The 23,305-nt window shown below is 32.2% G+C and overlaps 6 protein-coding genes across 16 annotated transcripts in view; 4 read left to right on the top strand and 2 right to left on the bottom strand.

Moving 5' to 3' along the window:
* The first annotated feature begins 609 nt into the window (after positions 1 to 609).
* L(3)76bdm (trafficking protein particle complex subunit 8 homolog l(3)76BDm) lies at positions 610 to 7,083 on the top strand. 2 transcript variants are annotated; one of them, XM_072013293.1, is made up of 11 exons: positions 610 to 879; positions 972 to 1,145; positions 1,588 to 2,029; positions 2,111 to 2,356; positions 2,422 to 2,922; positions 3,040 to 3,559; positions 3,683 to 3,868; positions 4,023 to 4,751; positions 4,841 to 5,003; positions 5,095 to 6,169; positions 6,240 to 7,083. In XM_072013293.1, exons 1-11 carry the CDS (start codon positions 846 to 848, stop codon positions 6,505 to 6,507), a joined length of 4,338 nt encoding a protein of 1,445 aa, XP_071869394.1. In that variant the 5' UTR covers positions 610 to 845; the 3' UTR covers positions 6,508 to 7,083. The 2 variants fall into 2 exon arrangements, with proteins under 2 accessions (XP_071869394.1, XP_071869393.1); XM_072013292.1 differs by having other exon boundaries at positions 612 to 879; positions 4,011 to 4,751.
* LOC139992457 (dynein axonemal light chain 4) lies at positions 6,888 to 8,817 on the bottom strand. Its single transcript, XM_072013304.1, has 2 exons — positions 8,568 to 8,817; positions 6,888 to 8,177 (listed from the first exon to the last, which is right to left on the bottom strand). Exons 1-2 carry the CDS (start codon positions 8,625 to 8,627, stop codon positions 7,929 to 7,931), a joined length of 309 nt encoding a protein of 102 aa, XP_071869405.1. The 5' UTR covers positions 8,628 to 8,817; the 3' UTR covers positions 6,888 to 7,928.
* On the top strand, positions 8,810 to 11,630 carry LOC139992452 (probable cytosolic Fe-S cluster assembly factor AGAP009023). Of its 2 annotated transcripts, none has more exons than XM_072013297.1 (8): positions 8,810 to 8,828; positions 9,484 to 9,554; positions 9,613 to 9,708; positions 9,794 to 9,952; positions 10,056 to 10,326; positions 10,416 to 10,664; positions 10,727 to 11,104; positions 11,176 to 11,630. In XM_072013297.1, exons 2-8 carry the CDS (start codon positions 9,489 to 9,491, stop codon positions 11,415 to 11,417), a joined length of 1,461 nt encoding a protein of 486 aa, XP_071869398.1. In that variant the 5' UTR covers positions 8,810 to 8,828; positions 9,484 to 9,488; the 3' UTR covers positions 11,418 to 11,630. The 2 variants fall into 2 exon arrangements, with proteins under 2 accessions (XP_071869398.1, XP_071869397.1); XM_072013296.1 differs by lacking the exon at positions 8,810 to 8,828 and adding an exon at positions 8,865 to 8,883.
* Positions 11,631 to 12,582: 952 nt separating this feature from the next.
* On the bottom strand, positions 12,583 to 14,011 carry Josd (Josephin domain containing). The gene is made up of 4 exons (XM_072013301.1): positions 13,897 to 14,011; positions 13,552 to 13,766; positions 13,199 to 13,379; positions 12,583 to 13,103 (listed from the first exon to the last, which is right to left on the bottom strand). Exons 1-4 carry the CDS (start codon positions 13,948 to 13,950, stop codon positions 12,849 to 12,851), a joined length of 705 nt encoding a protein of 234 aa, XP_071869402.1. The 5' UTR covers positions 13,951 to 14,011; the 3' UTR covers positions 12,583 to 12,848.
* Positions 14,012 to 14,382: 371 nt separating this feature from the next.
* On the top strand, positions 14,383 to 16,329 carry LOC139992453 (WD repeat domain-containing protein 83). 2 transcript variants are annotated; one of them, XM_072013300.1, is made up of 4 exons: positions 14,383 to 14,520; positions 15,102 to 15,345; positions 15,515 to 15,741; positions 15,825 to 16,329. In XM_072013300.1, exons 2-4 carry the CDS (start codon positions 15,209 to 15,211, stop codon positions 16,190 to 16,192), a joined length of 732 nt encoding a protein of 243 aa, XP_071869401.1. In that variant the 5' UTR covers positions 14,383 to 14,520; positions 15,102 to 15,208; the 3' UTR covers positions 16,193 to 16,329. The 2 variants fall into 2 exon arrangements, with proteins under 2 accessions (XP_071869401.1, XP_071869400.1); XM_072013299.1 differs by lacking the exon at positions 14,383 to 14,520 and adding an exon at positions 14,874 to 14,997.
* Positions 16,330 to 16,923: 594 nt separating this feature from the next.
* The window catches only part of LOC139992275 (low-density lipoprotein receptor), a 64,046-nt gene continuing 57,664 nt past the window's right edge, over positions 16,924 to 23,305 (top strand). Inside the window, exons 1-2 of one of the 8 annotated variants that reach the window (XM_072012979.1) lie at positions 16,924 to 17,574; positions 21,105 to 21,227. In XM_072012979.1, coding sequence (XP_071869080.1) covers positions 17,481 to 17,574; positions 21,105 to 21,227 — 217 coding nt within the window. In that variant the 5' untranslated portion in view covers positions 16,924 to 17,480. The remainder of the gene's footprint in view (positions 17,575 to 21,104; positions 21,228 to 23,305) is intronic. The other 7 variants (XM_072012980.1, XM_072012981.1, XM_072012985.1 and 4 more) reach the window with 7 other exon arrangements.

Below are 23,305 nucleotides of genomic sequence, written 5' to 3'. Positions count from 1 at the left end.
TGTGATAAAATATGATAAATAGAATACAGAGTTTTGTGCATTTTTATGTTTTTATATACTAACATAACTAAAAAGATAGAACCTATAAATAGAAATTTATGTCATCTATTAATATATATATATTGCTTAAATAAATGCTTTACTTTAGATATTTTATATATGTTTACATATTGTATGCATTTTTGCATCTTTAAATTTCCCATAGATGCATACAAATTCGCAGTCTAATGATAAAAATCTTTATTGTTCACCATGCGCATTTAAGTGAACAATAAATACGATGTTACACAAGATTTATGAAATATTATTTATTTTAAGATATGAAAATGTATACGCATGATTCAAGGAAATATGGCTATATATATCCATAAAAAACTGTAATATTCCTACAAAACTCTCGGATTATGTTCGGCATATTAATCCCTTTATATGATTGTAATATGTAGATACACATATAAGAATCAATATACGAAGAATTAAGATTTTTATATAAAAAAATAACTATCAGTTGATTAATTAAGAATTGTTAAATTTCGGACATACTACTTGGAAACGCAAAAACAGGACATACTATATAATTCAATACACTTAAGTATATAATTGTTAAATTATCTTCTTCTTATATTTCATGGAATAATCAAACGTTCTTGCGCTTTTGGAAGTTTGTTCCAACATCTACCATTTATAGGATTGAATTTGCAAAAGAATCATAGATAGAATTTCCGCCTATAAACACTTCCGTCTAATATTATGATATGTATGTCTCATCTACATATTTTTACCCTTCACCGGTAAATCTTCACAGAACAGCTGTTCATTGAAGATGTTTACTATTACTTTGGGATATGTTGAAAGTTTGGCTTCTGTCAACTTCTAATTGTAAGCCAATAAACGATAGCAACTTAACGCCCAAAATGACTGTAATCGTATAATTCTACATATTAGTAGAACGTAACCTTGATTATCTGTAGATTTTCTAGCAAGTATCATGGCTCAATGTAAGTTAACCCCTCGTGAGTTTATAAGCAATGCCTTTTCACCACAAATCGCTGCGATATGTTCAACTGCAGCTGATGCTGTATGTCAAAAAAACAATTTATCATTCGTTGAACTTCTACAACCGTTTTGTAAGCTGAATACCGAAGGTAAGAAGTTGGTAATTTTTCTCATTCATTACTATACCAGGCACTGTCACATTAATTACATCATTAAAATTACTCATTAGAATAAGTAAAAGCTGTAACTAGTTGTTATAATATAAAGGCGAAATTTTATATGATGATAAATAAAAAATGTATTATTTTGTTATATTGTATTACTATTGTTTTATTAAATACAAGTTCTTGTTACATACTTTTAATATTTAAACAATTATGACGAATAGTTCATAGAATGATAAAAAAAAAAGAAGAAAAAAATACAGCAAACTGTGTTTCATAATAAAACAATAAGTAAATTATGAAATAATCATAAATGCGCGTAAATAAATTCGAATTTTCAATAATCTTTAGATTTATTTCACAAATTACATATTATATTATGTGTATTATTGTGAAATATCATTAGGTTTATTTTTTATTCTTATAGGTCATTTTAGAGACCCGCAGGGAAATACTATTAGTGTTAGAAATCTTCGTCTTTTTATACAAGATGTTAATGCGCAACCTCCAGAACCAAGTATTGCCAGAAAAATGTTAAATGAAGCAGTTAGTTCAGCCATGTGTGAACATACAACTACTATACAAATTGGAACAACAGAGCTTGATATACCAGTATCGGTTCCTTGGTTTGAAGCATGGAGGGAAATGTTTTTAAGTGTTCAATTTCCATCGGATCATGAATTCACAAAACATTTTCTTGCTTGTATGATAATAGTTTCCACAGTAGAGGACAATCCTTTGGAAAAGATACAAAATATGGGTGCCCAATTACATCAAAATATACCCGGAAAATTGCCAAAATGGTTTAATAACAATACGTTAAGATATTATATCTTAGTACATGATACTTTACAAGATGACAGGAACAAGTATTTATTTTTTATTTCGTGGCTTCTTTATGTAGAGAAATGCCAACTATTATTAAAATTAATTATTTGTAATCTTTATAGGGCTGAAAAAGTTTTTACGGATATGAAGAATATTTACGGTGCCAATAATTGTTTTCTATTACAAATGAATTCAAGACCGCCAGGTCAAGTTGATGACAATACTCATTTACCAGATCCTTGGAGTCAATTTTTAGTAAAACATTCAGAAGTATTAGGAGGTAGTGAACAGAATAGTTCTCCTCGCACACCTATAGATACTAGTGGTGTTTCTTCTATGCCAAATGAAGTTACAACGGATACTGAAAAGTATGCTTCTACTATATTTCTCAAAAGTTTATGGAATAATTGTGAATGTGTATTTCATATTTTAGAACAAGCCAGGCTGGAACGCCAATAGCTCCACAGAATTCTGTATTGGTTTCTCCAGATTTAAATGACGCTATTAGTTTCTCTTCTGAAATATCCGAATCAACAAGTACTACGCATTTAGAAGTTGGTCAGGAAGCTGTTTCTGTTACAATTCATCCTTTAAGCCCAACAGCTGACAAGTCAAGAAGTTCTGTGTTGCACGGAAAGGGACAAATAATCACTGATACTCCAATAAATATAAATGTTTGGGCAGATTCTCCTAGTTACGTAGCAACACAACATGGTGCTAGATTATCTACGCAAGATCTTGAAAGAGTACGAGCATTAATAACAGAATTTTGTTTAAAATGTTTGTTACCCTATGTAGAAAAACAAATTGGTTTGCTAAATGATGTAATTTCAAATAAAAAGGGTGTCAGTAGATCGCTTTTTAGTGCTACAAGACGATGGTTTGGAACAAATAAACCTGGAATACCGGGACCTACTCCATCAAATGCTGTAATGTATGTTTATTGTATATCATCTTGTTAAATAATAACAAATTACAAGTATTATATATAACAAAAGTAATACATAGCATATATATGAATATATAAAGTTCTGGTTTGTTTGGATTTCAGTTATACAACAGAATCACCAGAATTGCAATTGCGTCGCCTAGGTGACTTATGTTTTATGTTTGGTCACTATTCACTTGCTTACCAAACATATCATAGCGCAAAAAGAGATTTTGCGGCAGATCAAGCTTGGCTCTATTATGCAGGTGCTCTTGAAATGGCTGCTTTAAGTGCATTTATGCAAGGTGAAACTAATAGGAAGACTATCGAATATATGGATGATGCAATATTGACCTATTCGACTAGTTGTAAAATGCCCCAATTTGCAACAAGAGCAACATTGCTCAGTGCAGAATGTTTGAAAGGTAAAAGCTTATATGGAGAGGCTGCTAAACAATTGATTCGCATGACCAGTGAAGATTCGGATTTACGTTCTGCGCTCTTGTTGGAACAAGCTGCTTATTGTTTTATTGGGCCAAAGATGATGCGCAAGTACGCATTCCATGCTGTTCTTGCTGGTCACCGTTTTTCAAAAGCAGGTCAACGAAAACATTCATTGCGATGTTATCAACAAGCTTACCAGGTATTCTTTAATTAACTCTTATATAACTAAATTATATAACTAAATTATATATATATATTTATTTATTTATTTATTTATAATACATATATATTAAACGTTTATATTAAGTTGTTATATTATTAGGTATATAGTGGAAGAGGTTGGTCATTGGCAGAAGATCACATACATTTTACAATTGGTAGACAAGCAGCATCATTAAAACAAGTTGGTGAAGCGGTTAAAGCATTTGAGAAATTGCTAAATGTTTCCAGTAAACAACCAGCTTCACAACAAGCTGCATTTTTACGTGAATTTTTACATATCCACAATGTATGTATAAGTATAGTTATAAGATATAATCCATATATATATATATATATATATATATATATATATATAAATAGATAGATTAGATTAGATAGATAGATAGATAGATATATATGCTGACTACCACATTAATTATATACTATAGTTATTGTTACAGGAAGGTTTATCGAATTCTCAAGAGCTTCCTATCTTGCCTTTACCGTTAATAGATAGTAATGACATTAAAGTATTTTATGGTCCTATAGCTAAATCGCATGAAAATAATATTCCTGCGAGTCATGTTTCATTTGATACTGAAGAATGTGATGATGTAAGATGGGCAAGAATGGAAGAAATGTTAATTACAGAAGCTCAGGGATCTCCTCCTATGATATTCAAGCCTACAGTTGCGCTGTATTCTAAGACAAGTAATAACAGTGTAAAACCAAATGCAGTTTTGAACGAACCGGTGCATTTTTTCATCGAATTATATAATCCATTACACATACCGCTGCCATTGTCTAATGTGACTTTATTATGGTCATTTACTTCGGCCAATGGACAAGTTACAAATGAAACGAGATCACCAGAGAATTTAACGCTAGTGGAGACACAAGTGATCGAAAAAATTATTTTACAACCAACATCTAAACAAAATGTTACACTGTGTCTTATACCAAAAGAAGTAGGAGAATTAAAAACATTAGGTTTGAGTTATGATTTATCTAATCCGACTCATGTAGTAGATCCACCAGTCGTTAATCCGACAATAGCTATTACTGGGAAAAGATTGTTTGAAATTAGGGGACCTAGATTAAAAAATATTAAAGAGAAACCTGGTACAAATATGTATGGCGCGGATCATAGATTAGAAATGAATATTGTCGAAAAAGCTCCATTTATGCAGGTACTTAATATTTCGATGCAGTTTTTATGTTAAGTATTCAATATCGTACAATATCTGTACATTATGGTTAATAAAAAATTTATTTTTAGATTTTCTTTAGCAAACTGTCTGCAGAAATGCTATGTGGAGAAATTCAAAGAATAGATATAACGTTGAAAAATGTGGGTAACTCGCCTTTGTCAAACATTTACTTGGCATCTACAGACGCGAAACTTCTCTCGTTAGGAGATGAATATGTAGATACACAAGAAAGTAAATAAAACTTCCGTACTGATTTCATTCAATGATTGAAATTGATTGAGTTGAAAGTAATGTTATACCAGTATTTTATTTATGATTTCAGAACATATGACAAAGAGAAACAATGGGCTCATACTAAAGATTCCATTACCTTCCACTAATGATATATTGAATGTTGGTGAAACGCATATAATACCATTTTGGATTCGAGCGCCACATGAAAAAGGAGTTCATTGTTTGGATTTACTTTTTTATTACGAAAATACTGATTTGAGAAGCGTGATAAAACACCGACTTTGTAGGCACACCTGGCGTTTTACAGTTTTAGATTCCATAAAAATTAGCGCAATTGCTTCGAGAAGTGTATTATTTAAGGATGTTTCACCTACATTAAACTTAATAATTTGCGTTAAAAATGCAAATCAAATTCATGACTTAATCACAAGTGAAATTTTGTTGTCCAAAGTATTGTTCGAAAGTGATACATGGTCTATATTTAGTTCATCGGTTTTGTCAACAAATGTTAAGATACAGTTTCAAGAAATGTTTCATTTAATGTTAAAGCTAAGAAAAAAGGACAAAAATGAGCCGAAGTTTTCTGATGTATCTTTAACTCAAGAAAACGAATGTATCGATTCAGATGCAAATTATCCGTACATCAATTTCATACAAAGAAAGGATATTCCATCGCTAGACATCAATGAAAACGTAGCTGAAGTACAGCAATCTCAACGATTACCACAAAGTGATGAACAGAAGTCCTTATCTGCTACTATGGCACTAAATTCTACTTTAATTCTCAAATGGCGGGCGAGAATAATTGAAAATGGAATTATTACGAGGCAGGCAATTGGTCAACATCATCTTGATATACAATATTTGACTAAAACGTATAAATACCCCAAAGAAGTTCAAGTTGAATCAAACGAATATGCTGGACGTTTGAAGATCTTTGGTCCAGATAGAAACGTAGTTGATTCTTCGGCTGTGACTAATAAGGAACAAGCATCGGAAACAGAATTTTTGAAAAATATGATTTCATTTTCTTTGAGTCATGATAGAGAGATCACACATAATTTTAATGAAAATCGATTGTGTTTCATTCCAGTGATAATGTATATACAAAATCATTTAGAATCACATATTGATATTAAAATCAATACAATAGGTACTAGCAGGTAAATACTACTAAAAGTAATTTTAAAACATTTTATAGGCCGTATTATAATTTACCCTATATGTTTTTAGTGAAAGTCATTTCCCAAATATAAAGTCACAGTTGTATTCTCCGCAAGCCTCTGCATACTACAGATATGCTTGTCACTCAGCAATTTGTTCTCACGTAGAGCCATTGACCAGCAGTACCGTAAACTTACAGGCTGTACTTCCAGCTCCTGGAACGTATGATCTAGCAGCGCGTGTAGAAGTTTCTGCAAGGATTGTAAATACTAGAGAATTCATCTTGCAGAAGTGGAAAATGGAAAGCATATGTATTATTAACGGTGATAGTAAATAATTTAAAAATATAGAGATACTATTATTAATAGAATTACTACTACCATTACTGTTATTAAACTTAGTGTAATAAATTTTGTTTAACTAATTTAAAATCCGTGCTATGTAAATATATAGTAAACATTTAATTGTCGTTGTGACATTTTTGTGAAGCCGAGACATGTATTATTTTAAATGTATCCCATTGTTTAAGGTGTAGAACTATGAATCTTGTTAACACTATACAGATTGCTTATTACAGAATACATAATAATCGCTGAAACCAGATGAAATAATAATCTGTGAGAAGAATTTTGTAAATTACATTCTTATAAATTAATACACTGAACACATTAAATATAAAAGTATGCTCAGTTGTAATTCTTCGCGTAAATGTTGAAACTGTAACAGGAATATTGTAACATATTTTTTGCACCAGCATTTCATATTTTTTAAATCAAAATAAAGAGAAAACTGTATAGACTTGTAGCCGCGGAATACTGTAACAGATAAATGATTATATTATAAATAAACGATACCTTTCTTACAATAAAAATTAAATCGTCCTTGTACGAGAGCATATAATAACATGTCTTAATACGCCTATAAAATAATACTGTAATTAGAATCACTGAAATAAATGTTAAAACAATAATCATGATATTACATGACACTTATTGTTACGTCATAAAATTGAATGATATTGCATATATTAATAACAACTGATCCAGAATTTATATATTATATTATACACAATAACATATATTAAATATATTTTACATAACAACTCCACAAAAGACTTTTATACAAATAAATAATATCACAAACAAATACAATAAATTATATGCATATTAACGCGCTGCATTTGTATATATGCAATTAGCACGCGCATGCATACATACATACGTACATACATACATAATAACGATAATGACATAATTCAGCATAATATTATGCATAATATTTTACATTTTGTATGACAGCATCACGACGAAAAAAATTTCGATATTAATTTATTAATATATTTTTCATCTAATTGAATAATACCGAAGAATATTAAGATCCACATCGTATCATAGAATGTCATAAAATTTTCCGAAATTAATATTCCAATAATTATATCTTTTTACGTGTATAGTCCATCATTCGTATAAAAATTATAAATCGCTTCTTATTAGCCTTTTATTTTATGTACCATAATGAGGGAAATTTTTTAATTCTAGTCAAATCCATTTTTTATGTATATCTGAATGTGTTCCAACATTAATATGCAATTGTGCCTGTTCACGATCAATAATAATTATTGAAAAACGATTTGTACAATATGATAATAGTTTCAGCATTGTTTAAAACAATAATCGTTTTGGGTAGAAATAGTCTTTTTAAAAAATCATAATTACGCTATTTGTACATTTGTTTGTATATCAATTTTTGTAAATATCACTATGCCGATTTCCATATGCATATCGCTAAATTTCCAGCACAGTACATGTATAATAAATGTTTAAGTTGATAAGTTATTTCAAATCCGTAGCCTTCGCCGACGACTGTATGCCAAGACGCACCAAACTTTTTATCCATTGCCTCTTTGATCATCCGAGAAACGCTTTCATAATTATCCGCATATTTTTCTGCCGCGGTGACGCACAATTCCATTGCTTCTTGCTTCATTTCATCCGACATATCGCATTTCTGAAACGAACGCCAGAAAATATAATAATGTCAATATAAAATAAATAATAGAATAATCTTGAATAATGAATTTTCATGAATTACTTAATTTCTATATAATATGAATAGAATTTTCTAATTTAAATATATATCGTCCTATTAAATGAATTGCTTAAATTTATTTCATAATAACATCATATAATGTTGAAATGATTGTAATAATAATAGCAAATAATAACATTGAAATGATTGTTTAATAGAAAATTTAATGAAATTAAACTGTGCGCATAAGGATATTATTTCTCGTATAATGACTTTTACTATTGATCAAACGCTATTGATAAAAGAAACCAGACTTATTTCTTTTTAATACCAATTTACGATAGAATATGTAAATAATATTTTACTTACTCTACAAAGAGGATACGTATGTAATATCTTAACAACATCATCTTTCTTGACTTCAGTCATTTCTGAATAAAAATTTCATAGAAATCGTAACAAGTGAAATCCTTCTTTAAACGACACTGAGGATATTGCCATCTTACAGGCGCGTACTTACCCCTGAACTAGACACACAGGCACGAGCACAAGACTCACGACGTCACGACATCACTTGTGGTTTGAGGGAAAAATAAGCGAACAGGTAGTAGAAATACATACAATATCAATGCAGATTTCGTTGCGTGCAGCTTATTTAAATGTCGCGTAACAAATTCACAAAAATGTAGATATTAATTTCACTTATTTATTGAATGATCCATGTACTACAACGATATATAGCACGACTCAGCTAAATATCTACCTTATTTATTGTTGTACGAAAAAAACTTTTCAACGCAAAGTTATAGTATTTCGTGAGCCACGTGTAATTAGGAAACCGGGAACGATATTTAGATAAAGCTAATCTTGATTAATTTTCTTACGTTCGGAACTTTCATTTGTATCAAATAGTCATATTAAATGGTTTGAATACTTTCTTATCTAGTAATTAAAAATGAGGTTATGCTTGAAATCGAATGAATCAAAAACAAACAAGAATAACATTTATACTAATATTATATAATATCAATATTGTATATTTATTTATTACGTTATAATCCTAAAACGTTATATTTATAACGATGTAACATTGAATTTATGACATTAATGACCTATAACGACTATTTCATATTTACGCCTGATTTAATATAAACAAGAACGTTTATGTTCGGAGCTATACGTATAAAATAGTTCCATTATATTGTTTTAAAGAGTATATCGAATTTACATACCAATTAATAGTATTATTATTATATAATAATTGAAATTCAAATATTCTTTTCAGATAAAATGACATCGCGATTTAGTGGAGCATTACAAATTACAAATCTAGATGATTTTATTACACCTTCTCAGGTAGTTTTACTAATTTTTTCATTTTATAACAATAAACTGTATGGAGCTTTCTTTGCAGGAATGTATCAAACCCATAGAAATTCAAAAGTCAGAAAGCAAAACTGGCGCAAAAATAAAAATTGAGGAAGACGGGACACCTTTTGCATTAAATGAAGTAAATTATTAATTGTATATATTTATTATAGTATTGAATTAAAGTTATAAATTACTTTACGGTATATTTATTGTACGTTCATTAGGCTGGAGAGTCAGAGAAATTGGAGAAAGTTAAGATCGCACTTACTGATTGTTTAGCTTGTAGCGGTTGTATCACGTCTGCGGAAAGTGTATTAATTACGCAGCAAAGTCAGGAAGAATTAATGCGAGTGTTTAAAGAGAAGGTTTCTCAGCGTCATCAGGTAATGATCAACATTAGCAAGACAGCATTTATTTTTTTATATCAAATGTCAAGAACTAATAAGATATAAACAAATTTATCTGTTTTATATATATGTTTTATAGAGCAAAGATGATGCACGTTCAACGTTTATTGTTGTCAGTCTTTCGGTACAAGCAGTATTATCCATAGCGAAACATTATAGTCTTAATCCAGAACAGGCATTAAAGAAACTTGCTGGATACTTTTATCAGCTAGGAGCAGACATAGTTTTAGATATGACTGTGGCTGATGACTTTGCCCTTTTAGAGTCTGCTAAAGAGTTTGTAGAACGTTACAAAGCAGCTGAAGAGGGTGCAAAAGGTCAATTACCCATGTTGTCTTCTTCTTGTCCTGGTAATTAATATATCATAATTTTGTACAGCAATATTTTTTGCATATAATGTAATAAAGATCAAACAATGTTTAAATATTTTTAAATACAGGTTGGGTTTGTTACGCTGAAAAGGCACATGGCAATTTTATACTTCCGTATATAAGTGTTACAAAATCCCCTCAACAAATTATGGGATCATTAGTCAAATATCATTTAGCTGAAACTATGGATCTTTTACCAGAACAAGTTTATCATGTTACTGTTATGCCCTGTTATGATAAAAAATTGGAAGCATCTAGAAAAGATTTTTATAACTCTGAAAGGAAATGTAGAGACGTAGATTGTGTTATAACTCCAAGTAAGCATTTGAAATTTGAAACAAGTGTATTGCATTTATTTAAGTATCGTTTCTTTCCCTAGTTGAAATAGAACAAATGTTTAGCGAGCATAATGTGTCAATAAATGAAATACCTGAAAGAGAAGTTGAAAAACTATTTGAATCGCAAATGGAAAATTTTAAAACCAATTTACTTGGCCATAGCGGTTCAGGATCTGGAGGTTATGCGGAATTTATTCTTCGTTATGCTGCAAAACATCTGTTTCATGAAACAGATATAACAATTGAATTTAAAAGTCTGAAAAATCCTGATTTCCAAGAAATAGTGATTCAGAAAGATGGCTACATACTATTAACATTTGCGATTGCTAATGGATTTCGAAATATACAAAAGCTTGTACGAAACTTGAAACGTAAAAAGTGTATATATGATTATGTCGAAGTTATGGCGTGTCCTTGTGGTAAGTTGTATTTGAAGAATGTTACAATATCAATAATACCTTTTTAGTGTAAATTTTAATTTAATTGATAGGATGTCTTAACGGGGGAGCGCAGATTAGACCCTCAGGTGATATTCAACCGCGTAAACTGGCGTTAGAGTTAGAATCTATGTATAGAGAACTTCCTTGGAGTAATCCTGAACAAAATATAGTAGTGCAAAATTTATACAGAGATTGGTTAGGAGGTGAGTGTACAGATAAAGCTTTGTCATATTTCCGCACTCAGTATCATGAAATACAGAATTCAGATATAGCTCTTTCCGTAAAATGGTAATTATACAAAACCTTTGTCGTTAACTTAGGTATTTTTTGTATAATGTGTATCATTCAATGTATCATTTAAAACATATTAAATTTATATTATTAATTATGGTTGATTAAACATTTATTATATTACCGTTATTCGTGTATTATTGCGTTAATGTTAAACATTGGTGAATATTGATTTAACAATATAACAAATAAATTTTCTAAATATTTAAATCCATATTTTTGGCAACAAACACTGAAATTTTGTATAAATATAAATTTAGCATTGCACGTTAGATGAACATCTCATCTTAGACAGGCTATATAATTACTCATGTAATTAGATATAGATATTAGATAATAATAAAGGATGCATTTTTTTATTTGAACAACAAATTTATTAAATATAGATATTCAGAAGAATGGAACATATAGTATAGTGAATAAGTGGTGTATCTAATTACAAAATAATAATCATACAACTGAGTTTTTAAATATGTTGTTGAAATATACAGCAAATATAAAAAGGTACATAGATTGTATACCGATTAATATTTATGGTATTTGTATTGCGATGTTCATGTTGAAAGTATAAAAGATTGTCTTTTATAGTTATTCACATTGTTTCATTAAATAGTCTAGTGTGACTAGTAACAAATACTAAGAACAAAACATTTTAGAAAAAGATACTAGAGTATAACACTTGTCTAACAGTGCAGTAATATTATAATTCTATATTCTATAGTTTATTCATCTATAGAGCAATAAATTAACTTCGCTTAAATCACCAAATATTAATTAAACAAAGCATACTGTACATACTTTGATAAAACAATCTAAGATAGTAACTGTTTAAGATAGTATTTAATGATACGCTTTAAATAATACTGATGAAACAATATTAAAAGAACACAAGTGTTGCAAATAAATATCGAATTAATACATGAGATTTTGATTTCGCAACTGCAAATTATTGTACATAAAATATTTGTGAAATAAATAACAATATAATATATGTGTGTGTATACACGCGCGCATGCGCACGCACACACACACACACACACACATATATTAATTTATCATAATAACGATTTATAAAAAATCTATATAAATATTAATAATTGGCAACATATTATGCATTCATAATTGTGCCATTATTTATCTTTTATCCTGCTAAAATATTCTTCTAGTTTTTATAAAAATATGACGAATTTAAGAACACAATCACACATCTCAATCAAATGGTGTTGACTTAAATAGAATGATATAGTTACATCCTTTTCTTTCGTGCAAGAAAATTTGTATGTAACATTTATAATTTGTAATCTTTTACTTCTCTTTTCAATTCCTTGAACATAGAACTTTGTTTATTAATGGACTATTGTCGCTTTAACCTTTAATTTATTTTGGCCTGAAGCATTGAATACATAGATTAAGTAAATTAAAAAGGCTTCAATTACCTAGAATTTTTGTTATCCAATGATTTTTCATTTTCATTCATTTCTGCAGACACTTCTTTCTTCAAATTCATTTCCATATAGCCGTCTTCGATGTACGTGATACTATCATGATCTGTATTAATCCCTTCTTTATTTGCATACGTATTTATTAGCCATCCTTGATTATTATCTATCTCCCTTGATACGACAAGAAATAATTCCTTTTCCTTACTATCTATCTGGTCCTTTAGATATATAAGTAAATCATTTTCCTAATAGGGCATTATTGAAAAGGAAAAGCCAATATAATTATTAATACATTGATGCATGGTATTTATTAATATTGAAGAATAAAAAATTAACTGACTTTCCCAATAAGCTGAGGAGAATCAAGTTTCGAATCAAGATTATAAAAGGCACCATGAATTTTCTTCAGGGCAATCCAATGTCGTCTTTTCAAGGGGAGCAATACGAATCCTAATTTATATTCTGTTGGTACATTTAATATAAAACCTTCAATATTATCTAAACACAGACATTTTGGATCTCTGAGAAAAAAATCCCACAAATGTATACGTATATGTGTTTGTGTGAGTGCATATATATATATATATATATATAGACATACATACATACATACATATATATATGCACATACATAAATATATTTAGTTTTATGTGTACAATTAAGTATTAGTATATCTATTGAGCTAAACAAACCTGCGTTTATCAAACCAAACTGCTTCACGTCCTCTTCGTTGTAATGCCGCCATAATAACATTAATGTCATAATTACCAAGTCCTAACAGTGATTTGTGGGGATTTATCCATACGTCTGGACTTAAGCTATAACAAATTTGGTCTAATTCCTGTTTAGTAAATCCTCTTTCTTGAAATAAATTATTTAATGCGTGTAATGCGCAAAGCTCTTTCACCTGTAAGAATAATAATCATCATATATGTAAACATATGGTATATGCAGAATAATGCCTACACGTGTATAAATAATATATTTCTATATGTTGCTTGATTACGAACTAGAAACATAAAACATTTGATAATTACTTGTCTTTCATGGTATATGGATCCGGTCATATCAGCTGCTATGTTTGCAACCATTTTATTTACATAATTTTTGTTATATATTATGTTAACAATTTTATCAATTAATTATACGCATCGTTTATTAATATCTTTATCATATATAAAGTTTAATGAGTTTCACTGTACACGTAGTTCACGTTATATCGTGACAACTATGATAACCTATTAACGTAATACCTTAGAACGTAGCGAGTAGGGTCTGCTATTTATTCAAATATAATAATAGATTACATTAAGTACTAAACAATTGTTGTCAAAACATACATACTTTGACAAGGAACAAACAACTGTCACCTTCAAATACGATTACGGAATGGGTTAAAGTTTATTTTTGGTAAACATCAATAAATATATTATTTATTTATGTTCATTCGCAATTGATTTATCACATATCTTGGTGAAACGTTTACAATTACATGTTCTTCCGTTTTATTGGTAAACGAGAATATTCAACAGTAATCAGTAATACACGCCAGGTATAAAATGTGATTTGAACCTACACGTAACACATACTATCCTTGTTTAAACTAGTTTTCCGTAGCGGTGATTGGATATCTTTGGACTACTAATACTTCACTAGCATCCGTTAGTATCTGCAAAATTTATTTATTCTTTAAAGCTTGTATTTTAAATAATCGATTTCTCACATTATCACGTGAATGTTTATCAATTACAGTGTTATTGAAAGAGCGCCTAACACACACACATATATAATTAACATCATATACTACATTACGCTATAAGTATGGACAACCTGTAAAGTCCACTATACATTCTATACTAAGTCAAATCAGCGTTACGTCATATTTAGTTTTATACATATACATGAAGTTTGTTTTGAAATGGCAAAAATATGGAAAGGTTGTACCATAAACGTTGAACAATTAAGTAGGAGATATAATAAATGAAATTTTAAATATTTCAATTAACTTGCTTTTTCGCAGAAAGTATTATTCCTAAGTGGTATATGTGTTTTAATCAAATTTAAAATGGAAATTGATTATAAACTTGTTAAAGAAATAGATTGTAAACAAGGAGCCGTCAGAGCTGTACGATTTAGTGGTACGTAGGTTGTATGTTTTTTTAAAGTAACTTTTATTTAATGAGGTTGATTGTTTTTTTCATTGTTAAAATAATATCGATATTATATCTAATATCGTTTTCAGTTGATGGTGCTTATTGTTTAACTTGTGGATCTGATAGAAAGTTAAAATTATGGAATCCGTATAGAGGTGTTACGTTAAAGACGTATGGAGGACACGGGGATGAAGTAATGGATAGTAGTGCATCTTGCGATAGTAGTCAAATAGTGTCTTGTGGATTGGATAAATCAGTTATTGTTTGGGATGTAGCAACTGGAACTCCGGTTCGGCGTTTAAGGGGCCATGCAGGACCTGTTAATACTGTAAGGTATATTATCAAAAAATTACTGGTACCCTTGTACATTATATATATATATATATATGTATATATATATATATATATATATGTTTTTATATAATATTTTCTATATATAGATATATTTTTCTGTAATGTTAGAATCAGCGAAGAATCTACTTTACTTCCTTTCTAATGTCAGATTCAACGAAGAATCTTCTATGGTTATTTCTGGATCCAGAGATAACTCGGTTATGTTGTGGGATGTCAGATCCAAAACATTGGAACCTGCGCAATGTTTAAACGAAGCTAAGGATTCTGTGTCTAGCGTTAGGGTATCAGATCATGAAATTCTAACAGCTTCGTTCGATGGGAAAATACGTAGATATGATATTCGTGTAGGTGAATTGTATACAGACTATATGGGAGGTTGGTAGTATATAATACGACGAATAAAATAAAATAAGATAAAAATGCGATCATTAAAGTTGTCATTAAATGTATTGTTACAGATGCAGTAACATGCGCCAGCTTCACAAGAGATGGTCAATGCATAGTCGTTAGTTGTGCCGATGGTGTGGTTAGATTGATGGATAAAGATTCAGGAGAATTGCTCGGAGAATTCACTGGCCACGTGGCAAATAATCTGTGTTTAGAATCAAGCGTCGACACCCAGGATACTCGCATTATTTCTGGATCCGCAGATGGGAAATTATGGATATGGGATTTAGTTTCTCAAAAAGTAGTTGCGAGACTTTCAGGATTTAAACCGACGAAACATCCCATAGTATCGTTAAGCGTTCACCCGCAAACAAACTGTTTCTTAGCCACTAATGGACCAAGTATATTAATGTGGAATACCACATCGATGCAAGAGTGATACATTTATGAAATTAACTGTGTAATTATGATTTTTGTATATAACCTTTCGAGCGCTAGTGAAAAATGAAAATAATCATAGTCGAGGACCATTCGTTCGTCCAGCATTAAATAGAAAAATAAAACGTTGAAGAAAAATTGTGTTTATCATCCATGATATTGATTTTATAATTATCAGAATTACCTTAATTATTCGTATTTTTTCATATATGAGATTGATAAAATGAATGTAAACTTCCGACTATTGGATGTTTGTTCTTAGAATATCTTTGCGATTGTGCCGCACAGATATCTTTCACCTGCTTATTAAACAGATAGAAAATGGGTTAGGTTAAGCTGGGTCACGATATACAGTTAAAGAAACAGGCTACGAGTACGCACATAGCGTAACTTTAACAGAAGCGTGGTAGAGAGAGAGAGAGAGAGAGAGAGAGAGAGGGAGAGAGAGAGAGAGAGAGAGAGAGAGAGAGAGAGAGAGAGAGAGAGAGCGAGTGTGTGTGCGTGCGTGTGAGGGAGGGATGTGAGGGAGAATGAGAGAGCTTGGTTGGGGGGAGTGAGGGGCCGGGGGAGAGGGCGAGAAGAAGAAGATCAGAGGAGACGAACGAGAGGGAGTACTTGCGCGCGCAGGTGGCGCGATACCGGTGCGTCAGAATCAGTGGTCGTCAGTCGTCGCCGTCTCGCCCGGGAGAGGGAAAGAAAAAGAGAGAAAGAGAGAACAATTTTGTAGCTTAGAGTGAAATAGGATATCTGCGCAAGAGGAAGAAAGTATAACGGGCTGTGGTATAGGTAACGCAAAAGATAGAGAGAAAAGAGGGAGCAAGAGATATACAACGAGGGACACGGAGGTGCTTGCACACGGGGCGGGCCTGCCAGTCTCAACCACTTCGTGGAGTGCACTTTTTATTCTGTACTCGAGCACGCAGCCACTCTGAATTGTTAGCTGTTTGCATATACATGATTGAAGATCCGTGACTTGCCCGATGCATGGTAGAGGCTGTTGGTCCTACCGCGTGGTCTTAACAGATTTTATTGATAATCAGTCAGTACATCGTGTGTGAGGATTGTTGTTGTTGTTGTTGTTGTTGTTGTCGTCGATCGATCCTTCCGGCTTGCCGGCTGTCAAAGTCATCGGTTTCGAAAGAGACAAGAAAAAGGAATCGTGACAGAAAACAAGAGCGAACCGTAGAGATCATATTCGAAATATCTCGGTGTCAGTGTTGGTAGTGTTTGAGAGAGTGGTGGTGGAAAAGACGAAGGAGAAACCGGGTGTGCAACGAAAGAGGGTTGTTATGGGGCGAAGCTGTCGTCTGCTTGTACTTTCGCCGCTGTATTTGCTGACTATATTCGGCTTTCTCGCAGCGGCTGATGCTTTCTCCACTGACAGTAAGTTTCATTTCTCGATCTCTGTCAATCGAACAGCGGGGAATAAGTTAAAATATAATGGGGAACGTTTTGCCATTGAAATTGTATGTAAGTTACACGATATTGTTGATTGATAAAATACGTATGGTATGTGCCATGCGCTAATGTCGCTTACATAATCGACGTCTTTCGCATACATTTTCAATGAAAACTTATAAATTAGCGGACGTAGGACGCGAGAAAGGAGGACAGTCGCCGATATGAGAAATATATCTGACGTATAACTCGGTATCTACGATCTTTGTGAAAGGGATGCTGGTGGTGTGACGAGTTGGAAGTAGCGAGTTGGTCTGAAAATGGGGGAAGACCGCGATAGATGGAAGCACGTGAAGATTTTATCCCACATTACCACGCTATGTTTCTCATTTAGCATTTAGGGCAGATTGTTTACTTTTCTTCTTTTTTCTGTCTATAGGTGGCAGAAAGAATTTCTTAGTAGTAATTATTTCTTATTAATAATTATTTCTTAGTAGTAGTAGTAGTAGTAGTAATAGTAAATAGTAGTAACGAATAGTAGAGCGTTCGTCCTTTTTACAATAATATTCTTTTCAGAAGTTTTTCAGAAGCGTGGAAACCGATCTTTATACTTTTTAAACGATTCGTGGAGGATTTGTCAAATATATAGCTGCCATTTTTCCAAAAATTGATAAAGAAAAAGATTGACTTTTATCTGAATTAATTTTCTATATTATCAATAGTTTTGTGCAAGATACAACTAACAAAATAACAACTAACAATTACAATAACGTTAAAGAATAGAATGCAACGAATTCCTAATTCATAAATTAAGTATCAAATTTCAAAATAATTGGTACGATGGGTTCACGCGTATGATGACAATTAAAATAACGGCTATTCACGAAATAAGAGTAAAACGAGGGCTGGTGAAACAGTTGACCGTCGATTTGTGTTCGATTTGTACATATATTGTATTTTCACCTCGTTTCTTTCTCTTTTTCTTTTGTATTATAGCGTTATTCAACAATTCAATAATTTCTTCAAAGGAATAATTGATCGGTATAAAATAAGCAAAAAAGATTGACAGTAAAATTATTATCGATACTGGGAAATGTGCACGAACGAGAATACAAAGGAAACGAGACGAATTCATGCCTCGATATAACAAACGAATATTGTTATTAAATTTTAATAATGCGTACAGAGAAACGAGATTAAATTATTGCAAGCATTTTCGTCGTAGACGTATTATACAAATTCGAGCTATTTTTGTTTTTTATCCATTATTTCCTCTTTGCGAATATCATCAGTTTTTAAGCAAGCAATAAAACGTGTTCTCTATCTGACAATACAAAGGAAAAACGTATTTTATCATTTTATTGTCACCGTCACCGTCACCGTCACCGTCACCGTCACCGTCACCGTCACCGTCACCGTCACCGTCACCGTTGAGTTGAATTTTTATTTTAATCGGCAAACAATTACTTTTACGCGCTTACCATCATAGAGTTTGTCACTTTAAGTGGTCGCATTTGTTTCGGCTTTCATTAAAAAACGTTATGTGTGTGTATTTCCTTTTTTTATATGATATTTTTCACAAAAGTATGTAATTTTAATAAAACCGTGAAATATATAGAGATATTAGAGATATTTAGATCGCGCTTTTGAACATGTATCGAAATGTACAGGTGGACACGTGGTACGTGAAACGCGCATTAACGAATTAAAGATCAATGGTTAATCGTGCTTGCTTGTAATGCTTAATTGCGTATACACATTAATAATGATATAAAGTAGTATCTGATGTTCTATTCTTTAGTTATCGGTAAGTTTTGTTCGATCGTCTTCTATTTTCATATTCATCTTTCGTTCGTGATCGCTTTCGCTCTATTCATACATGCGACATAATAATATCTCTGAGATATACGATGCTGAATCGTTGAAACGGGATCGTTGCAGCTTGTACAAAGATATCGAAGCCCTTTCACCCAATAATTTGCCAATTAATAATATCAGTAAATTTAAAAGAGTTAGAAATTATAGATTATAGAATAGACTCGTCTTGTATGATCTTATAATTCTTGGTCAAATACGATAATCGGGCAACTCGTAATTTGCGTAACATTTCATGTCCTTTATTATCAGACTTGTTACTGTTACTGTTATGCAAAAGCATTTATTAATACCGGTGGCTCGTGATATACGACCCGTAAAATTCCAATAATAATAACATCAACTCGATTATACGAAACGAGCGAGAAATTTATTAGATTTGTTTCGCTCAAATTTATCGTAAATAATCTGGCAGAGGTTTAAGAGAATTTAGGAGGAAGATATTATTTACATTGCCATTATTTATTTCGCAAATATTCGTAAGTTAGTATGGTTGAGGTAGCGAGAATTACATGCAACTACCGATAATAGTTTCGGAGTAATAACAAGGGAACACGATAATGCGAACAATAATCGGCGAGAGCAATAACGTCGATACTCTAATTTATCGTCATTACGTATTAAATGTTTTATCGTTAGATCGCGTTTGATATTTTATTAATTAGCCCAAGTGTCAACCTTTAATCATCGTGTATTTTGAGCTTAATAACATTTTAATAATAATCCAGTACAACACGATATCGTTACTTTTGTCACAATCGAACTGAAATAATACGAATTTTCCGCCAAGCGTTCCGATCGGTTATACGGTTGTAAAGCAAAATTGAAAACGTTCACGAGTTATCGGACAAAGTTTAGCGTAATATTTCGATGAATCGATTAGCCGAAAATCGAAAGTAATTCTCGCGCAATTTGCCAAGCAAAGCCCAATAAATTCCTCCCTTATCGTCTTTTTACTTTTTACAAGATCGATTTATCGATTGTATTCGAAGATTATTCGAAGAGCGAAAGTACGCGACAAGCTTTTCCTCATTTTACAGAAGAGCAGTTTCTTTTTCTTTTTCTTTTTTTTTTTTTTTTTCAAATTCAATCAAATTTTAAATATCATTGGATAATTCAGCGAATGTTGCGTTATTGAAATCGTGCTTCAATTTGATTTTAAAGTACTTGATAACTCTCGAGTTATCGTTAAATATTGTTCAAATATTGCTTCTCGTCGTATCTTTCGGTCGTTCGTTTGTAAAACTTTGCCAACCTATAAACTATTTTAAGGATCTTGTTCGTATTTTCAAGTATGCGGTGTTAAATAAAACGTTTAAGCAGAAAGTGAGATGAAAATGAAAAAGCCAATGAAACTTTACTTATCGGGCTTCTTCTCCTGTAATCTTCGTTTATGAAAGAGACAATGTACGTAGATCGATGCATACGAAAAGAAAGTATGCATACGATGCATGAAATTGTAAGAAAAATTTTAGCGTCGATAACGTGGTTTGCGACGTACACAGCGTTCTAATCTCTTTCTTTCTTTCTTTCTTTACTCGCATGCTTCCCCCCCCCCCCCGATTTGCATGTTCCATGAAACATTGGTTTTTTTTTCAACGCAGTGGCATTTCATTTTTCCCATCTTTATTTTGCTTCAGGCAAGCCTTGTCCTTTAAGGCAATTTCAATGTACGAACGGTAAATGTATACCAATCCCGTGGACCTGCGACTCAATGGACGACTGCGGTGACAATTCCGATGAAACCAGCAAGAAATGCGAAGGTGAGCGACGAGACGGATATTCAAGTATATGAGGCGTAGGAAAGAGGGTGGACGATGCAAAAGGTTTGGCAAGAAAAGAAAAAAGGAATAAAATACGACTGGCTCGTACGTCCAACTCTTTCATATTTTATTCGGTATAAAAGTGGTGTCTGATAAAGAACGATTGGTTTCGTTATACCGATACCTGATTGTAATCGTCCATGTCTGATTGTCCGATCGATAGAGTTACACGAATTTGAAATCAGTTGAAACCACTTTACCGATATGAAGTGTTTGCAGCAATAAGGAGTCAGCTGCGACGTTTTTTAAATCGTATTTATCGAGAGAGGAGAAAATAAGATGTAGGTTTCGTATCGAAAAGCGTATCACTGTATCGATCTATCGATCACGAGTATTCGTTGGCTCGTGAATTTATAGCAGGTTTGAAAAAGTGACGCATCTTCGGGTTGGTTTACTCGAATTAGTAAAGAGTAAAGCAACAAGCTGTGTTTCGTTATTGTGGCAACCGCTTCGTACGTCGATCTGATATTTATTCGTTCGATTCGATGTTTATTATTTCTCCAAATAATAAACGCTACGCTTGTCTTTATCGTCTTTAAGTAGCGCGGAATTGAAATAATTTGAACAGACGCACGCAAAATACTACAAAATGAGCTTTCTCATCGGTCAAAGCGACTCGATTCGTTTCGAGGTATCATTTTCAAGTTTGAAGAAAAGTCGCGGTTCTTGAATCGAAAGGGACAACGGTTGTTTTATTCTCGCGAATATCGCCGCTTTTTTTTTTCCTAAACTTTGCGTTTAATCGTACCGGGCGAATCATTGAGCTTTTCTAGAAACGATCGTCGTCGTGGTCCGTGTCTTTTCGTATCTTACAACGATTTTTACGTATCTCGTTGTATACTTTATCGTTCTCGAGAGTCTCGGATGCATCGAGAGAGAATTTCGAGCGGAATTCAAGCGGTTCGATTTCAAGCGATTTGACTAACGAGAAGAAGAAGGATATAAACTTGGAAAGGTATTTGAAATCGAGTAAATAACCGGTTCGAACATCTGAGCGACGAATATTTCGTTGTTCGGAAATGATTTAACGCGTAATAACGCTTCGTTCTGAGTAGTTTGTCGAGTAAAAGCGCAAAGAAAAAACAGGAAATAGCGTAGAAAAGAGGGAGGAAAAACGAGTGCAAAATTTCGCATAAATCTTTATTAAAAATTGTGGGGTGTGCCTGGTCGAGTTTTCCGCCGAGTGGCACGTAGAAAATCGACGAAGAGACAACAAACTCGATTGTTTCGTTATATCGAAAATCCTTTGATCGAGAGTTCGCAGGACGAAATGTCTTGGAAAGAAAATTTGCCCTCAACGTGCCTGTCGCCACTTGCTGCGAACGCTTATTTTCTAATTTTACCCGCGACAATATACCTGTATGTTACACCTACGTTCTTTTACAATATGCTTTTAATCTGTAAGGATCTGTAAGGATCTGTAAGGAAAATGTTAATTAATAATAGACGGTTATTAACGATAAACCCGTGTACTAAATAAAAGATCGTACGAATAGAGATTCTAACCGTATGTATGTTGCGCGTCTTCTTCTTGCAATTGAATGCAACGCGAGTACGCGCGTATGCGTTTGTCGAAGCAACTATCTCGTTGGCAAACAAGACGCGTATAACGTTGTTTACTTTGTTATAGTTAATACGTCGTAGCGGAAACTATGTTTAAAGCAACGTTAAACGAGCGGTTTTTGGTCGTAAACTACGAGATCGTGGTCAAGGATCGATCGCTCGGATCGTTTTACGCAACTTGTTGGTAGCATAGTTAGCGATTTCCCGATTCTATCGTGCTTTCGATGCTTTGGAAAAATCCGGGCTTAAATCAACTTGTAACAACGAAAAATCGATGGTTATATAAAAAGAAACGTAGCTAGATGGAATGTCTGAAACGTTTGAAATTATCGAATTTAAGTTACATTGAAATTTAAATCGAATTTTGATTTATACATTTCTGCAATTATTTATGTAACGTGCATTGGCTAATATCGCGATTATCGTATTACTAGCGTAACACGTAGTGGCAATCC

The sequence above is a fragment of the Bombus fervidus genome, chromosome 11 (genome assembly GCF_041682495.2).
Source record: "Bombus fervidus isolate BK054 chromosome 11, iyBomFerv1, whole genome shotgun sequence".
Taxonomy (NCBI): Eukaryota; Metazoa; Arthropoda; class Insecta; order Hymenoptera; family Apidae; genus Bombus; species Bombus fervidus.
Note: the sequence above shows the minus strand (reverse complement) of the source record. Positions and strands in the feature narration are given on the sequence as shown.

What these genes read in the sequence shown, in the direction of transcription:
- LOC139992452 (XM_072013297.1), top strand. Translation starts at nt 9,489, where the DNA reads ATGACATCGCGATTTAGTGGAGCATTACAAATTACAAATCTAGATGAT. An exon ending in GTTGTCTTCTTCTTGTCCTG is followed by an intron (nt 10,327 to 10,415) that starts GTAATTAATATA and finishes TTTTAAATACAG; the next exon opens with GTTGGGTTTGTTACGCTGAA. An exon ending in AGTTATGGCGTGTCCTTGTG is followed by an intron (nt 11,105 to 11,175) that starts GTAAGTTGTATT and finishes TTTAATTGATAG; the next exon opens with GATGTCTTAACGGGGGAGCG.
- Josd (XM_072013301.1), bottom strand. Translation starts at nt 13,950, where the DNA reads ATGGTTGCAAACATAGCAGCTGATATGACCGGATCCATATACCATGAA. An exon ending in CCATATACCATGAAAGACAA is followed by an intron (nt 13,767 to 13,896) that starts GTAATTATCAAA and finishes TTATTCTTACAG; the next exon opens with GTGAAAGAGCTTTGCGCATT. An exon ending in GTTTGGTTTGATAAACGCAG is followed by an intron (nt 13,380 to 13,551) that starts GTTTGTTTAGCT and finishes TTTTTTTCTCAG; the next exon opens with AGATCCAAAATGTCTGTGTT.
- LOC139992457 (XM_072013304.1), bottom strand. Translation starts at nt 8,627, where the DNA reads ATGACTGAAGTCAAGAAAGATGATGTTGTTAAGATATTACATACGTAT. An exon ending in ATACGTATCCTCTTTGTAGA is followed by an intron (nt 8,178 to 8,567) that starts GTAAGTAAAATA and finishes CGTTCGTTTCAG; the next exon opens with AAATGCGATATGTCGGATGA.
- LOC139992453 (XM_072013299.1), top strand. Translation starts at nt 14,925, where the DNA reads ATGGAAATTGATTATAAACTTGTTAAAGAAATAGATTGTAAACAAGGA. An exon ending in CAGAGCTGTACGATTTAGTG is followed by an intron (nt 14,998 to 15,101) that starts GTACGTAGGTTG and finishes TATCGTTTTCAG; the next exon opens with TTGATGGTGCTTATTGTTTA. An exon ending in GGACCTGTTAATACTGTAAG is followed by an intron (nt 15,346 to 15,514) that starts GTATATTATCAA and finishes TTCTAATGTCAG; the next exon opens with ATTCAACGAAGAATCTTCTA.